The sequence below is a fragment of the Oncorhynchus gorbuscha genome, unplaced genomic scaffold (assembly GCF_021184085.1).
Source record: "Oncorhynchus gorbuscha isolate QuinsamMale2020 ecotype Even-year unplaced genomic scaffold, OgorEven_v1.0 Un_scaffold_3108, whole genome shotgun sequence".
Taxonomy (NCBI): domain Eukaryota; kingdom Metazoa; phylum Chordata; class Actinopteri; order Salmoniformes; family Salmonidae; genus Oncorhynchus; species Oncorhynchus gorbuscha.
Window position 1 is genome coordinate 42,862 of NW_025747448.1, and position 13,969 is coordinate 56,830.

Sequence of the window (13,969 nt, forward strand, 5' to 3'; positions counted from 1 at the left end):
ATTTCTGTTGTTTTGAATTTGGCGCCCTGCACTTTAGCTGGCTGTTGTCATATCGATCCCGTAAGCGGGATCACAGCCCTAAGAAATTATTAATATGTTACTGTTAGGGATAAGGGGTTTGGTTATGGGTAGGGTGAGGGTTAGAGTTTTGGGTTGGCATGCCTGCCACATCCCTTTAGTCAAATCTGCAGAGACCGACTTCAGACAGACACAGCACCACTCCGGCAATGTCCACCACGCTTATGGATCACAGGGATGCAGAGGATGTAGAATGCAACCACAACACTTGTGATCTGCTGCGTCAACTTGGTTCACCAGTCCGTGGAGGCAGCAGTAGGATGTGACCAGCACAGAGAATGGGATCATGAACCCCAGCACGTGTCTTGGCAGCATTCATCACCCATTTCGCGAGTGGTCACAGCGGGGCCAGTCAGGCCGCATGCAAGCCCCCACAGGGCCAGGAGCAGTGCAACCTCCCCCTTGCGTCCCATCCGGTTCCACATCTGCAGGTAGAGCACCTGGAGTGATGGTGGCTAGCTTGCAGAGTCCAGTCGTCCAGGAGAGTAGGTATCGAGAGGTATCGTGAAAAATAATGTTACTGATACATTTCAGTTAATGAACCTCTCGGAATGAACGCTTAGCTAATTGGGCCAAATATAATACCAGTCAAAAGGATATCTACAGTGATACTAATACTGAATACATGTACTCTAAACTCACTGGTCTTCGTGATGTTACTAATACTGAATACATGTACTCTAACCTCACTGGTCTTCATGATGTTACTAATACTGAAACCATGTGATATACTGTATCATAATGATGTCAAAGTAGTATTTCTTGAATGCAAATGATATGACTGTATTCACTCATTCAAGTTTGGAGGCGTATAGAAGTTGAGTAGGGCATGAATAGTTTGGTTCAGACGGGGTCAACACTCATGCTGTTGTGTACTGAAATGAGTTCTTCTTACAATATGAAGAGAAATCGAAGCGTAAATCTAAACCCCTAAACCTAAACTTTGCTTAACATGTCCTTCAAAAGAAAGCATTTTCTACAGCTCTGTATCCTTATTGGTCCCAGTGTGTTTGCAAAGATTTAACATATTTGGAGAATATATAGAGAGATATGTACAGTATGCGTCATTTTTCAAAGAATTGGTGTTTAAAATACTTTAGAATACGGGAGACTCTGTAGCTCTGCAGCTGTTGAGTCAGAGCAGTTCCTCTTTAGCTGAGGGAGGTTTTTGTACGAAGCTCTAACACTGTGTGAACGGATAGCTGCCACCCTGCTGACAGTAGTAATCTCCTGCATCTTCAGCCTGGACTCCACTGATGGTCAGAGTGTAATGAGTATAAGGACTACCAGATCCACTCCCACTGAAACGACCTGGAATCCCAGACTGACGGGTTGTAGCACTATGAACCAGGAGTTTAGGAGCTTCTCCAGGTTTCTGCAGGTACCAGCTAAGCGCATTACCAGTACTTGAACTGGCTGTACAGCTGAGAGAGACAACCTCTCCTGGACTAACAGACTGAGATTTAGGAGACTGAGTCAGAATTATATCTGCTGATGAGTCTGAAACACAAACAAAAGTAAAGAAAGGTTGATTATTAATCACAACAAATAGACATTTATAATCTTACACATTATAACATGAAACATATCAGGCAAAACCAGATTGTTTTGTATTAAAATCTTCAAATTTCACAAAGTTTCAATCTGAAGCCCAAACCATCATGAATCAGTTAGTTAAAGTGTCTCTCACCCTGAACAAGGAGCCCCAGTGTCCCCAGCAGTAGAATCAGTGACATCATCATTGTGCTGCGTGTCAGTGGCTCTGAAAGGAGTGAACAGTCACTGATCAACACTGGGGTTTTAAAAGTATGTGGAGCAATGAGGCAGGACAGATATGCAAAACCCCAATATTTTACGCAAATACACCACACATACAAAAGAAGTCAACAGGCCTACTGTATATTACATTTGAGAATACTGAAATCATAAACCACACAATATAACAACTATATCTTAAATGAGGCCTACTTTGACCCACTTACACAGTGGTTTATGTCCATCAACAGTGGTTTTCAGGCTCAGAAGGTCAATTAAGTTTAACAGTAGAATTACTGCCTCTCTGTATGTTTCAGACCTTCTCAAGATGGACAGTAGTGGTGCTCTGTACAAGCTCCCCCAGATCCGTATGAAATTAAAGTTACACACTCTATATACCAAATCAAATCAAATTTTATTTGTCACATACACATGGTTAGCAGATGTTAATGCGAGTGTAGCGAAATGCTTGCGCTTCTAGTTCCGACAATGCAGTGATAACCAACAAGTAATCTAACTAACAATTCCAAAACTACTGTCTTATACACAGTGTAAGGGGATAAAGAATATGTACATAAGGATATATGAATGAGTGATGGTACAGAGCAGCATACAGTAGATGGTATCGAGTACAGTATATACATATGAGATGAGTATGTAGACAAAGTAAACAAAGTGGCATAGTTAAAGTGGCTAGTGATACATGTATTACATAAGGATGCAGTCGATGATGTAGAGTACAGTATATACGTATGCATATGAGATGAATAATGTAGGGTAAGTAACATTATATAAGGTAGCATTGTTTAAAGTGGCTAGTGATATATTTACATCATTTCCCATCAATTCCCATTATTAAAGTGGCTGGAGTTTGGTCAGTGTCAATGACAGTGTGTTGGCAGCAGCCACTCAATGTTAGTGGTGGCTGTTTAACAGTCTGATGGCCTTGAGATAGAAGCTGTTTTTCAGTCTCTCGGTCCCAGCTTTGATGCACCTGTACTGACCTCGCCTTCTGGATGATAGCGGGGTGAACAGGCAGTGGTTCGGGTGGTTGATGTCCTTGATGATCTTTATGGCCTTCCTGTAACATCGGGTGGTGTAGGTGTCCTGGAGGGCAGGTAGTTTGCCCCGGTGATGCGTTGTGCAGACCTCACTACCCTCTGGAGAGCCTTACGGTTGAGGGTGGAGCAGTTGCCGTACCAGGCGGTGATACAGCCCACCAGGATGCTCTCGATTGTGCATCTGTAGAAGTTTGTGAGTGCTTTTGGTGACAAGCCGAATTTCTTCAGCCTCCTGAGGTTGAAGAGGCGCTGCTGCGCCTTCTTCACGACGCTGTCAGTGTGAGTGGACCAATTCAGTTTGTCTGTGATGTGTATGCCGAGGAACTTAAAACTTGCTACCCTCTCCACTACTGTTCCATCGATGTGGATAGGGGGGTGTTCCCTCTGCTGTTTCCTGAAGTCCACAATCATCTCCTTAGTTTTGTTGACGTTGAGTGTGAGGTTATTTTCCTGACACCACACTCCGAGGGCCCTCACCTCCTCCCTGTAGGCCGTCTCGTCGTTGTTGGTAATCAAGCCTACCACTGTTGTGTCGTCCGCAAACTTGATGATTGAGTTGGAGGCGTGCGTGGCCATGCAGTCGTGGGTGAACAGGGAGTACAGGAGAGGGCTCAGAACGCACCCTTGTGGGGCCCCCGTGTTGAGGATCAGCGGGGAGGAGATGTTGTTGCCTACCCTCACCACCTGGGGGCGGCCCGTCAGGAAGTCCAGTACCCAGTTGCACAGGGCGGGGTCGAGACCCAGGGTCTCGAGCTTGATGACGAGCTTGGAGGGTACGATGAACAGCATTCTCACATAGGTATTCCTCTTGTCCAGGTGGGTTAGGGCAGTGTGCAGTGTGGTTGAGATTGCATTGTCTGTGGACCTATTTGGACGGTAAAGCAAATTGGAGTGGGTCTAGGGTGTCAGGTAGGGTGGAGGTGATATGGTCCTTGAATAGTCTCTCAAAGCACTTCATGATGACGGAAGTGAGTGCTACGGGGCGGTAGTCGTTTAGCTCAGTTACCTTAGCTTTCTTGGGAACAGGAACAATGGTGGCCCTCTTGAAGCATGTGGGAACAGCAGACTGGTATAGGGATTGATTGAATATGTCCGTAAACACACCGGCCAGCTGGTCTGCGCATGCTCTGAGGGCGCGGCTGGGGATGCCGTCTGGGCCTGCAGCCTTGCGAGGGTTAACACGTTTAAATGTCTTACTCACCTCGGCTGCAGTGAAGGAGAGACCTCATGTTTTCGTTGCAGGCTGTGTCAGTGGCACTGTATTGTCCTCAAAGCGGGCAAAACAGTTATTTAGTCTGCCTGGGAGCAAGACATCCTCGTCCGTGACTGGGCTGGGTTTCTTCTTGTAGTCCGTGATTGACTGTAGACCCTGCCACATGCCTCTTGTGTCTGAGCCGTTGAATTGAGATTCCACTTTGTCTCTGTACTGACGCTTAGCTTGTTTAATAGCCTTGCGGAGGGAATAGCTGCACTGTTTGTATTCGGTCATGTTGCCAGACACCTTGCCCTGATTAAAAGCAGTGGTTCGCGCTTTCAGTTTCACGCGAATGCTGCCATCAATCCACGGTTTCTGGTTAGGGAATGTTTTTATCCTTGCTATGGGAACGACATCTTCGACGCACGTTCTAATGAACTCGCACACCGAATCAGCGTATTCGTCAATATTTTTATCTGACGCAATACGAAACATGTCCCAGTCCACGTAATGGAAGCAGTCTTGGAGTGTGGAGTCAGCTTGGTCTGACCAGCGTTGGACAGACCTCAGCGTGGGAGCCTCTTGTTTGAGTTTCTGCCTGTAGGCAGGGATCAACAAAATGGAGTCGTGGTCAGCTTTTCCGAAAGGGGGGCGGGGCAGGAACTTATATGCGTCGTGGAAGTTAGAGTAACAATGATCCAAGGTTTTACCACCCCTGGTTGCGCAATCGATATGCTTTGTTAAAATCCCCAGCTACAATGAATGCAGCCTCCGGATAAATGGTTTCCAGTTTGCAAAGAGTTAAATAAAGTTCGTTCAGAGCCATCGATGTGTCTGCTTGGGGGGGATATATACGGCTGTGATTATAATCGAAGAGAATTCTCTTGGAAGATAATGCGGTCTACATTTGATTGTGAGGAATTCTAAATCAGAGTTAAATTTGAGTTCCTGTATGTTTCCTTCATCACACCATGTCTCGTTAGTCATGAGGCATACGCCCCCGCCACTCTTCTTACCAGAAAGATGTTTGTTTCTGTCGGCGCGATGCGTGGAGAAACCCGTTGGCTGCACCGCATCGGATAGCGTCTTCCCAGTAAGCCATGTTTCCGTGAAGCAGAGAACGATGCAGTCTCTGATGTCCCTCTGGAATGCTACCCTTGCTCGGATTTCGTCAACCTTGTTGTCAAGAGACTGGACATTGGCAAGAAGAATGCTGGGGAGTGGTGCGCGATGTGCCCTTGTTCGGAGTCTGACCAGAAGACCGCTACGTTTCCCTCTTGCGATCCATTCCGTTGTCCTGTTTGTAAGGCAGAACACAGGATCCGCGTCGCGGAAAACATATTCTTGGTCGTACTGATGGTGAGTTGACGCTGATCTCATATTCAGTAGTTCTTCTCGACTGTATGTAATGAAACCTAAGATGACCTGGGGTACTAATGTAAGAAATAACACGTACCCATTCAGTTGTTAGGAGCATATGTAGTGTACAACTTTATTTATTTTTATCCAGTTTACTTCCCATTAGTCAGCACCTATTGAAACATTTTGGGGGTGTGCGTCAGATCATGCTTTTCACCATCCTATCATAACCCCAAAAAACAGTATCATGTTAATCTCATGGTGTGTCAAACCTTGCATCTACACTGGGGACTAAAGATAGGAGGGAGGACTGACAGTCATATCAGTCATACTAAAGACACTGGGGACTAAAGATAGGAGGGAGGACTGACAGTCATAGCAGTCATACTAAAGACACTGGGGACTAAAGATAGGAGGGAGAACTGACAGTCATAGCAGTCATACTAAAGACACTGGGGACTAAAGATAGGAGGGAGAACTGACAGTCATAGCAGCCATACCTCATGTAAGAGGTGTTGAGGGTTTCTCTTTCATATAGAAATATAGCCTATGCTGTTGAATACATGGTTTACAGCATCAATTTATGTTGATGATTCAGCCTTTTCTCTAATTTTGAACCAAAAGACATGGTGCTTAGGGGGAGGATAACGCTGTCTGTCTGTGTACTAAATGTGTTACATCTGACATACCACAAGTTCTACCTTCATTTGGTCCAGAAACATTTTGTTTGGCCGTGTTGACAAGTTGTCTCACTTCTTGTTGTGGTTTAGAATGAAACGGACAGAGTTGAACCCATGATGGGCATCAGAGTGGTGCAAGGTTTGAAATGTTGCATAGATCTGTGTTTTTCCATTGTGCTCAATAGTAAAATACCTGTCAAGATTTTAAGGCAACTTAAAAAGTGTGATGAAGTAATTGAACAAGTTGGAGGTCCTCTGAACAAAAGCAGAAGTAGCCTCTATGTAGCCTACTGCAAGAGAAATAAAACATCTATTTCTTAATTAAAACTAAATAAATGTATTCATGCATGGGACAGATGGATTTTACCAATGGAGGTCAAGCTTGAATGGGGGTTAGATCACCAAAGGAACAAATCTAGGCTACCCTATAGATACATAGAAAGTACAGGCTATACAGACAGCTTGCAGGCGGCCCAGAATCCAGCCAGGCAGGAGAGTATAGATACACACATGTATCGTGGCCATGTACAAGATGTCAGAGGACGCCAGGTTCAGCATGAGACACACGGTAAAGTTGGGGTGTTGGGACGAGCTGCGCAGTTTGACCACCAGAACAGCTATGTTACCAGGGAGGCCCAGCACACAGCACAGCCCCAGGACGATGTTTGAAGTCAGGCGACCTAAATCCAGGGAGGTGGGGTCCATGCTGGAGGTGCTGGAGGAGTTCAGGTGCTCCATGGTCGATGAAAGATAAGAGATCTAAGAGATATCTGGAAGTCAGTAGACTTTAGACATTTAATTATTTGTTTCTAAAAAATGAATACTGTTTAAACAGTCTCTATACTAGTAAACAGAGTGCATGAAATCCTCACAAGTTTTTATCTTCTCTTGAGCTCATGTCATAGAGTGATAATATGTGAAAGGTGTGGGTTAACTGCCTCTGGTCAGATTCCTCCTGATGAGCTGTGTGTGTGGTTTTTTGTTGCAGATTTACCACCTTTTCTCCCCAATTGGTAGTTACAGTCTTGTCTCATCACAGCAACTCCCCTATGGACTCAGGAGAGGTGAAGGTCGAGAGCCATGCGTCCTCCGAAACACAATCCTGGAAAGCCGCACTGCTTCTTGACACACTGCTCGCTAAACTCGGAAGCCAGCCACAGCAATGTGTTGGAGGAAACACTGTCCAGCTGGCAACCGAGATCAGCTTGCAGGCGCTTTTTCCACCACAAGAAGTCGCTAGAGCTTGATGGGACAAGGAAATCCAGGCCGGCCAAACTCTTACCTAACCCGGAAGACGCTGGCCCAACTGTGCGATGCTTCATGGGTCTCCCGGTCATGGCCAGCTGTGACACAGCCTGGGATCAACCTCAGGTCTGTAATGACGCCTCAATCACTGCGATGCAGTGCCTTAGACCGCTACGCCACGTTTCCACGTCATTTCAATGAAATTATGTTGAACACGTGGAACAGACATTGAAATGACATCTGCCCAGTGGGATGATTGCACTTCTAATTTCCTACCTGACACAGATTCTAGCCTAAATCTACCATGACTGATATCTTATGTTGTGTTAATTTGGAAGCTATTGACAATATCTGGTCATTTGCATAAAGAGTGGGAAGCAACTATGAGTTCTCATTTGTTCTCATATTCTGACTTGAGCCTACATAACAACTGCATGACCTTTACAAAAACCATGTGATCAAAGGTCATGAAGTTTTGACTGTAGTTGACTGCAAGTTTCTGCAGTTCCTCCTCACCAGTTGCAACTTGCAGCCATCACCTGCGTTGTGGGAGGCTCTATTGTCTGCCAATCATTAGGGTGTTTTTGTTTGACCCACGTGAAAGTGACCAAAGACATGATTGAAACAGATTTGCCACAAATCATGTACACATGTACACATGGAGCAGGTACCACTTACTAGGGAGAATGTTCCAGACAGTGTGACTCTTCCGCAAAATGCCGCTGGCAGATATTTTTATTCATAATGAAGTAAAAAATGTGGACTTTTGTGACTTTTCCCACATTTGTTGTGTAACAAGATGGGATTCTAATGGGTTTAATTGTCATATTTTTTAAAGTTCAAAACTGTAACTACTTAAAGGCAACTCAGAAACATTCAATGTCGTCTTGGTAAGGAACTCCAGTGTATATTTGGTCTTGTGTTTTAAGTTGCTGTCCTGCTGAAAGATGAATTTGTCTCCCGGTTTCTGGTGGAAAGCAGACTGAACCAACTTTTCCTCTAAGATTGTGCCTGTACTACCATATCATGTTGTTGATCCATGCTCAGTTTTCTCCTGTCACAGCCATCAGACTCTGTAACTATCTTAAAAAGTCCCCATTCAATTCAGGCTGTTAAGACAACAAAATGTGGAAAAAGTCAAAGGGTGTGAATAGTTTCTGAAAGAACTTTGTGTCAACACTGTCCACAGCCGTTTTCACTATGTAGATAGTTCAATGGGTAAAGTGAATGTGTCCAGTCTACTGGAGTTCCAGAGTGGACCAGTAGGGGGGATCAGTTCCATGTCTCTGTTACCATTCCCCTCTGTGTCTGTCTAGAGGTTTTTGTACAGCCAGTCAATCAGAATGTATCACTGTGGTGGACTTTCGGTGGAGGGACCAAACTGAGTGTTGGCAGTAAGTATTCAGTTCTTGATCTTGACCTCTGATATCAAAATCCCAATTCATTTTCTTAACAATATTACAACTCCCTTAAATAGAAAGTAGAAATTTATATTTATATTTTGAGAATTTATTTTCCTTAAAGTAAACTTAGTTAAATCAAAATGCCTATTCAAGATGTAATATATCAAACAGGGTGTGTATTCATTTGGAACAGAGATACTGTTGAAATAAGAGTGGTTTAGATTAATGTAGCTTTACAAAGAGCAAAAGCAGTGTCTCTATAGTGTCAGAGGTTTATGTACGGCCGCTGAATGAAATTGTATCACTGTGGCACACTTTTGGTGGAGGCACTAGACTGGATGTTGGAAGTAAGTTTACCTACCTCTAATAAAGAAAATGTTCTGACCTTGCATATAGATGCACTGATGATCTTGTGAGAGAAGAAACTAAGATTAAAATGGAAATAAATGCTATGCATAGTTATTCTCTTCATAAGAATCCCCATTTGTGTGAAAATATATTTTGGTTAAACCTCAAATATTAAGCTATTATTTTTGGTTAACAGACCTAGTCACGTAAATAATATAACTATTCATTTTATTTAAATGTGTCTTTTAAATGTATATAATTGTTGTAAGATGGTTATATTCAACTTAATTCACTCCTTCAGCATTCAGCTACAAGGTATTGCTTAGATTTGCTATCTATTTGCTATTTACTATTTTGTTATCTTATTTGACCCCATTTGTTGTTTTATTTGCTATCTATTGAAAAGACTTGCTATCTTGTGAAGTCCAGCTTTTCTGCTGTTCATATGAATATAGGTTTATGTTTTAGTGTGACTTAAATTAAATGTATTTCATTGTTAGATGTTTACACTCAACTGGAATTTATTTCCTCAGCACAGGCATATTATCAACCAATTGTAATTTAATTCATAATGTAAGAATTGTTCATACATTCTGTGAAATGTTCTTTAAAATAATAATCATAATAATTAATAATGAAATGCAGTTTGATTCCTATGAGTTTATTCCATTACAGTAAGGGAGGAATATTTCACATTTTAAATAGTACAATTTTGAAGATAGTTGATTGTATTTTCAGTCATCTCATGTAGTTATAATATGCTTCAGTAGCTAATCAAAGGGAAGTGTGATAAACTGACTGTCTGTATGAGGAACAGAAACCTACTGATGGAAAAAAACGTAATTTACAGCTAAGATGTAAAACTGCTGCATCATTATTGTCATATCAGTCTGATGATTGATAGTTCCCCTCTCCCTAACTTCCCACCTGTCTCCTAGGTGATGTTCGTCCCACCCTGACAGTCCTGCCCCCCTCCAGTGTGGAGCTGCAGCAGGGGAAGGCCACTCTCATGTGCCTGGCCAACAAGGGCTTCCCCTCAGACTGGAAGCTGAGCTGGAAGGTGGACGGCAGCAGCAGCAGTGGCACGTGGGAGGTGACCGGGAGCCCCGGGGTCCTGGAGAAGGATGGCCACTACAGCTGGAGCAGCACCCTGACCCTCCCTGTCGACCAGTGGAAGAAGGTGGGCTCTGTGACCTGTGAGGCCACCCAGGGCTCCCAGTCTCCGCTCTCTGAGACACTGAGGAGAGACCAGTGTTCTGATTAATGAGCTCCCCCATCTGACTCCACTGTTTTTACTCTGCACCTCTCCATATTACTGTTCCAGTAATACAAGCACACTGATCTAATGCTGGGCTGGATCCTGTGTGGGAATCTCTCCTCCAGCTGGAGCTTTTAGCATAGTGGAACAAAGAACAGAATAGATGTCTGATTCTGATGTCAAATAGATCTGCTTGGCTTTCATATCACATGTGTTCTGAACCTAATTACTGTAATGCTGTTGGTTCTGACATGTTGAGCTAATAAAGACGTTCAAAATGTTAAATTGTGTGCCTTGATATCATTCTTTACTGAGGTTTACCATTAGACATTTTTCTTTATGATTTGTTTAGTTTTCATAAGGAATGGAGAGCTCTGCCATGAAACACAATGTTACTGATACATTTCAGTTAATGAACCTCTCTCAATGAACACTTAGCTGATTGGTTCAGGTTTGGTACCAGTCAAACGGAAATCTACAATACGACTCAGACTGAATCCATGTGCTCTAAACTCACTGGTCTTCGTGACGTTACTAATACCAAAGACATTATAAACCCACTGGTCTTTATGATGTTACTAATACTGAAACCATGTGCTCTAAACTCACTGGAACTATCTGGGACAGGTGAACATCTGGCTACTGTGCTGCTCTATTCTGGGAGTGTTGCAGTAACCCTGTCCATGCAAATATCACTTTCAGCCTCACCACAGAATACAATCTCTCAGCCTCTCAAACCCTCTGGGACTGGGGCAGCTGTGTGTGTCTGACTATGGCTGAGGAACCAGACTTCACGTTAGACTTTGCATGACGTTCAAGTTGGGGACTTCACTCGCTGGTCTTTAATGGCTACGTAAACTACATTTATTTGTGAAAGATATATGTTAGATGTATTCCTATCTGACAAACAGAAGTCAAAGGGTTCGTCTGGGGGACACTGTCAGACTTTCTTTACTATAACATTGGAGTCTCACAAGGGTCAATATTAGGCCCCCTTCTGTTTACCATCTGTCACGCCCTGACCGTAGATTGCTTTGTATGTTTCTAATTTTAGTTTGGTCAGGGTGTGATGTGGGTGGGTATTCTATGTTTCGTGTTCTATGTTTTCTATTTCTATGTGTTTGGCCTGGTATGGTTCCCAATCAGAGGCAGCTGGCAATCGTTATCTCTGATTGAGAACGGTACTTGGGTAGCCTGTTTTCCCACTTTGAGTTGTAGGTGATTATTTTCTGGTTTGTTGCACCTGTCAGAACTGTTCGTTTGTCGTTTTTGTTCCCATATTCATTCTTCATTAAAAATATTATGGATAAGTACCACGCTGCACTTTGGTCCTCCTCTCCTTCTCCCGACGACAATCGTTACACCCTCTATATAAATGATTTCCCACTTGCTTGCCCACAAGTTAACATGCATATGTATGAAGACGATACATTTATGTATGTACACTCCAAAAATGGTTTACAAGTTAGCTGAAGCTATGTTATACGTTTCTAAATGGATGAATGATTATTGCCTGCATTTAAATATCAACAAGACTGTTTTTCTGTACTTATCTAAAAAAATCAATTGATTCTTCCCAACAAGCTGTTCTTGTTAATGGGGAGAATCTGAACGGTGTGTCTCTCTTCAGGTATCTCGGCGTCATTTTGGAGTCCAACTTTAAGATACATGAAGAAGGTTGGTTAACACAGTCAAGTTTGGATTATCCAACACTAGGTTTATAAAACTTTAACTTCTTCTGGAGGCCGCCTAACTATATATATGCTTGCTATGATCTTCTCACATCTGATATATTGCCTCACAAGCAGGAGCTTCTATTCTGAAATCAATTGAATCACTCTGCAAACAAACACTTAAGATGTTTGATACCAACCCAAACAGTTACCACCATTATCACACCATTCACAAACATGATTATTTCAGTCTGGATAGGTTTAAGCAGTATGTAGATGCAAGCCTTGTCTTTAAGATCCTGCATGGTGTTGCCCCTCCACCCCTATGCTGGCATTTCATGCTCAAGGAAGGCACCTCCAAGATAACAAGGGCAGTAACTAGAGGGGATTGCATTTCAAATCAAATCAAATGTATTTATATAGCCCTTCGTACATCAGCTGATATCTCAAAGTGCTGTACAGAAACCCAGCCTAAAACCCCATACAGCAAGCAATGCAGGTGTAGAAGCACGGTGGCTAGGAAAAACTCCCTAGAAAGGCCAAAACCTAGGAAGAAACCTAGAGAGGAACCAGGCTCTGTGGGGTGGCCAGTCGTCTTCTGGCTGTGCCGGGTGGAGATTATAACAGAACATGGCAAAGATGTTCAAATGTTCATAAATGACCAGCATGGTCGAATAATAATAAGGCAGAACAGTTGAAACTGTAGCAGCAGCACAGTCAGGTGGACTGGGGACAGCAAGGAGTCATCATGTCAGGTAGTCCTGGGGCACGGTCCTAGGGCTCAGGTCCTCCGAGAGAAAAAAAGAGATAAGGAGAGAATTAGAGAATGCACACTTTGATTCACACAGGACACCGAATAGGACAGGAGAAGTACTCCAGATATAACAAACTGACCCTAGCCCCCCGACACATAAACTACTGCAGCATAAATACTGGAGGCTGAGACAGGAGGGGACAGGAGACAGTGTGGCCCCATCCGAGGACACCCCCGGACAGGGCCAAACAGGAAGGATATAACCCCACCCACTTTGCCAAAGCACAGCCCCCACACCACTAGAGGTATATCTTCAACCACCAACTTACCATCCTGAGACAAGGATGAGTATAGCCCACAAAGATCTCCGCCACGGCACAACCCAAGGGGGGGGGGTGGCAACCCAGACAGGATGACCACAACAGTGAATCAACCCACTCAGGTGATGCACCCCCTCCAGGGACGGCATGAGAGAGCCCCAGTAAGCCAGTGACTCAGCCCCTGTAATAGGGTTAGAGGCAGAGAATCCCAGTGGAAAGAGGAGAACCGGCCAGGCAGAGACAGCAAGGGCGGTTCGTTGCTCCAGAGCCTTTCCGTTCACCTTCCCACTCCTGGGCCAGACTACACTCAATCATATGACCCACTGAAGAGATGAGTCTTCAGTAAAGACTTAAAGGTTGAGACCGAGTTTGCGTCTCTGACATGGGTAGGCAGACCGTTCAATAAAAATGGAGCTCTATAGGAGAAAGCCCTGCCTCCAGCTGTTTGCGTAGAAATTCTAGGGACAATTAGGAGGCCTGTGTCTTGTGACCGTAGCGTACGTGTAGGTATGTATGGCAGGACCAAATCAGAGAGATAGGTAGGAGCAAGCCCATGTAATGCTTTGTAGGTTAGCAGTAAAACCTTGAAATCAGCCCTTGCTTTGGCAGGAAGCCAGTGTAGAGAGGCTAGCACTGGAGTAATATGATCAAATTTTGGGGTTCTAGTCAGGATTCTAGCAGCCGTATTTAGCACTAACTGAAGTTTATTCAGTGCTTTATCCGGGTAGCCGGAAAGTAGAGCATTGCAGTAGTCTAACCTAGAAGTGACAAAAGCATGGATTAATTTTTCTGCATCATTTTTGGACAGAAAGTTTCTGATTTTTGCAATGTTATGTAGAT

The 13,969-nt window shown here is 43.8% G+C and overlaps 2 gene segments (V, D, J or C); one reads left to right on the forward strand and one right to left on the reverse strand.

The window, feature by feature from the left end:
- Positions 1-859: 859 nt before the first annotated feature.
- LOC124027336 lies at positions 860-6,866 on the reverse strand. The segment is given in 3 exon segments: positions 860-1,578; positions 1,769-1,840; positions 6,614-6,866. Coding segments are annotated over 3 exon segments (645 nt in total).
- A 1,149-nt stretch (positions 6,867-8,015) lies between these two features.
- On the forward strand, positions 8,016-10,667 carry LOC124027337. The segment is given in 3 exon segments: positions 8,016-8,025; positions 9,040-9,123; positions 10,063-10,667. Coding segments are annotated over 3 exon segments (420 nt in total).
- Positions 10,668-13,969: the final 3,302 nt, after the last annotated feature.